At 41.0% G+C, this 2784-nt stretch overlaps 2 protein-coding genes across 2 annotated transcripts; both read left to right on the top strand.

Moving 5' to 3' along the window:
- Nucleotides 1-119: 119 nt before the first annotated feature.
- On the top strand, nt 120-1352 carry CSUI_006884 (uncharacterized protein). Its single transcript, XM_068067034.1, has one exon. It carries the CDS (start codon nt 800-802, stop codon nt 1031-1033), a length of 234 nt encoding a protein of 77 aa, XP_067920991.1. The 5' UTR covers nt 120-799; the 3' UTR covers nt 1034-1352.
- A 472-nt stretch (nt 1353-1824) lies between these two features.
- Nucleotides 1825-2366, top strand: CSUI_006883 (uncharacterized protein; the record flags this gene model as incomplete). Its single annotated transcript, XM_068067033.1, has 1 exon — nt 1825-2366. A coding segment is annotated over exon 1 (273 nt), but the record flags the coding sequence as incomplete, so codon positions are not given.
- Between the last annotated feature and the right edge of the window lie 418 nt (nt 2367-2784).

The following is a 2784-nucleotide window of genomic DNA, read 5'->3' as shown; positions in this document are numbered from 1 at the left end:
TCTTTCCCTTCTTTTTCTTGTATGAGTTAGGAAGTTCTTTTCTTCATTTTCCACTGCGTCTATGCTTGTGCGGGTCTCTTTTCTTTTGCGTTAATGTCTCTCTTTCAGCTTGCCTTTACAGTTCAAGATAACTACGGCGGAGTCCCACAGGATATAGAGGGAGTCGTCCTCGGGTACGAAACGATTGCTCTTGTACAGACACGAACGCAAGTGTAAAAGAAATAGAAGAAGAAAAAGAAGAAGACGACGACCTCCAGGAGACCAGACGTGCATACACCATCAGACAGGAGAGAGATAGACAATAATGACAGATTACTAATTCTCCTCTCTCTTCTTTCTTCTCTCTCTCTTTCTAAAATTCTTGTTTCTATTCTTCTTTCTCTCTTTCTTCTCACTTTTCAAGAAGCGATCGGGAAGACGGGGGATGGCTCCTTCCTGAAAGAAAGGTGGACTGAAGAGAAGAGACAAAGAGACAGAGAGATTCATTGCAGGTCGTTTCTTCTTGCTCTTTTTTCTTTCGTTCTTTCTCGGACTTGACTGTCGTCTTTCTTTGTTCCTTCTCTTGTTCTCCTTCGGCGTGTCTCTGCTGAGAGGAGAGAGACTGAAGGCTACGCGTTTTATGATGTAGCAAGATGCAGACAATTCTCTACAGGTTTCTCCCAAATTGGCTCTCTTACCTCATCTTTCTTCTCTTCACCTAAGAGATAGCGGATCTATTCATCTATTCTCTATCTTTATAGAGAGAGATGTCTTATCTACCTTACATGTAGAGATCTCTTATCTATCTTTACATGTAGAGATGTCTTACCTATCTTTACATGTAGAGATGTCTTATCTATCTTTACATGTAGAGATGTCTTATCTCTCTCATTCTTTCTTTCTTTCTTTCTTTCTTCGCGTACGTCTTATCTCTCTGTGTGTATGGATGAAGTGGAAGTCTGTCTCTTCGAGTCAGGAGGACATTCCTTTTTCGATGTGTATTCTTTTCTTTCTTTCTATTTCCGTCACATTCTTTTTCTTCTTTGCAATTTAGTCTTTTCATTCAAGCAAAAGTACGTTGAGAGAATGATAGATTGGCTTCAGATATATATTTTTCGGATAGAGATAGATAGATATATCTGGTATAGATAGATATATCTGGTATAGATAGAAGATATATCTACATATGTGTGTGTATAAAGGAGGAGGAGACAGAAAGAGGAAGGAAGATAGGGGAGGCGGGAAGAAGAAGTAGACTTTTCTTCTTCTTCTTTCTCGCTTTCTTGTGTCTAGACTTCTTTCTTATTTCTTTCTTTCTCTGAGTGTATCTTATCTCTTTCGTCTTTCTTGGACTTCTCTCTTTCTTTTCATGATGTCTCTTGATCGGAAACCTTTTTGGTCCTTTCTCCAGTGAAAGAACGAGAGAAAGACTTGTAAAAAGCTAGGAATCTCGTCTCTCATGCTTCTTCTTCTTCTTCTCTCTTCTGGGTTGTCGGGGTAATCGATTCATCTTAGGATTCCTCATATCAAACAAGACATCTCTTTCAGTAGCTAGCTAGGTAGCTAGCGAGACATCCATCCCCTCTAAGAGATTCTTAATACAACGTCCTACATAGATACGTAGATAGATAGATAGATAGATAAGAGAGAGGGATAGATAAGAGAGAGAGAGGGATAGATAAGAGAGAGGGATAGATAAGAGAGAGAGAAGATAGAGAGACAGATTGAAGATCTATAAAGGATCTCCCCAACAACGAGATGGCAGGACCCGTCCCTTGGATCTGTCTATCTCTATCATCTATTTGGAAGGTGTTGAAAATACCTAAGTCTTCCATTGAGGTGGGGGATGTCTTCATCGTGACTTCACAGAGTTGTACTTACATAGAAATATGAGGAGTGTAGGAGGAGGAGGAATAGCCATGAGCCCGAGAGAGAGGTCTTTCTTTCTTCCTTTCTCACTCTTTCTTTCTTTCCTTTCTTTCGTAAGAGCCGGGGAGAAGAGTGTCGTCAACAATGCATGGAAGTTTTATCTACAGAGAGAAAGAGAAAGGGAAAGAGAGAGAAGCCCCTCACAATCAGCAGCAAGGAATGATCGACTAAGAAAGGACAGAAAATGATACATCATACATTTACTAGAGCAGCCCTCCCTTCCTTAATATGTCTTACTGCAGCTACTACTCCTACGACTCACCTTCATTCATTCCTGGATTCTCCCCAACAGAAAGAGCATAACTCATACAACAGGACCTTTCTCTATACCTCTGTATATCTATCTCCATATCTCACTATATGCATACGTGTCTATCTATCTCTATATCTCTCTATATACATCCCTACGTATATCTACGTATCTAAACTGTCTGTAGCGTCTGTAGAGTTCCGCCGTGTACTGTTCCTCTTTCTTTCCGACCCTCCCTCCCATCCCTCTACGATTGAAGGCGCGAGAGATGCTAAGCGATGCTCTTCTGCTCTCTACCGCCTTGCCAAGAGGAATATCCTGGATAGACGTTGCGAGTAGGCAGCGAATGAATGAAGGAGAAAAGGGGGAGAAAGAAAATCGACAAAGAGATAAAGACATCGATTCAAGTCGCACATTAACCTTCTCCTCCTCCGTCAGAAGAAGACAACAAAACGTTGGAAGGATGAAAAGAAGGAGAAGTTGAAGGGAGTGTGTGTGGGTGTATACTTGTTCCACGACTCTTAAGAGACTAGCGTGAAGTCGAAGGAGACAGAAAGAAAGAAAGAAAGAAAGAGTGAGAAAGAAAGAAAGAAAGAGTGAGAAGGAAGGAAAGAGTCACGATATCA

This window comes from Cystoisospora suis (genome assembly GCF_002600585.1).
Source record: "Cystoisospora suis strain Wien I chromosome Unknown contig_3545, whole genome shotgun sequence".
NCBI lineage: Eukaryota > Apicomplexa > Conoidasida > Eucoccidiorida > Sarcocystidae > Cystoisospora > Cystoisospora suis.
The sequence above is the reverse complement of the archived record's forward strand: the minus strand, read 5'-3'. Positions and strand labels throughout refer to the sequence as shown.

Excerpts from the sequence above, each read along its gene's own strand:
- CSUI_006884 (XM_068067034.1), top strand. The coding sequence starts at position 800 with ATGTCTTACCTATCTTTACATGTAGAGATGTCTTATCTATCTTTACAT.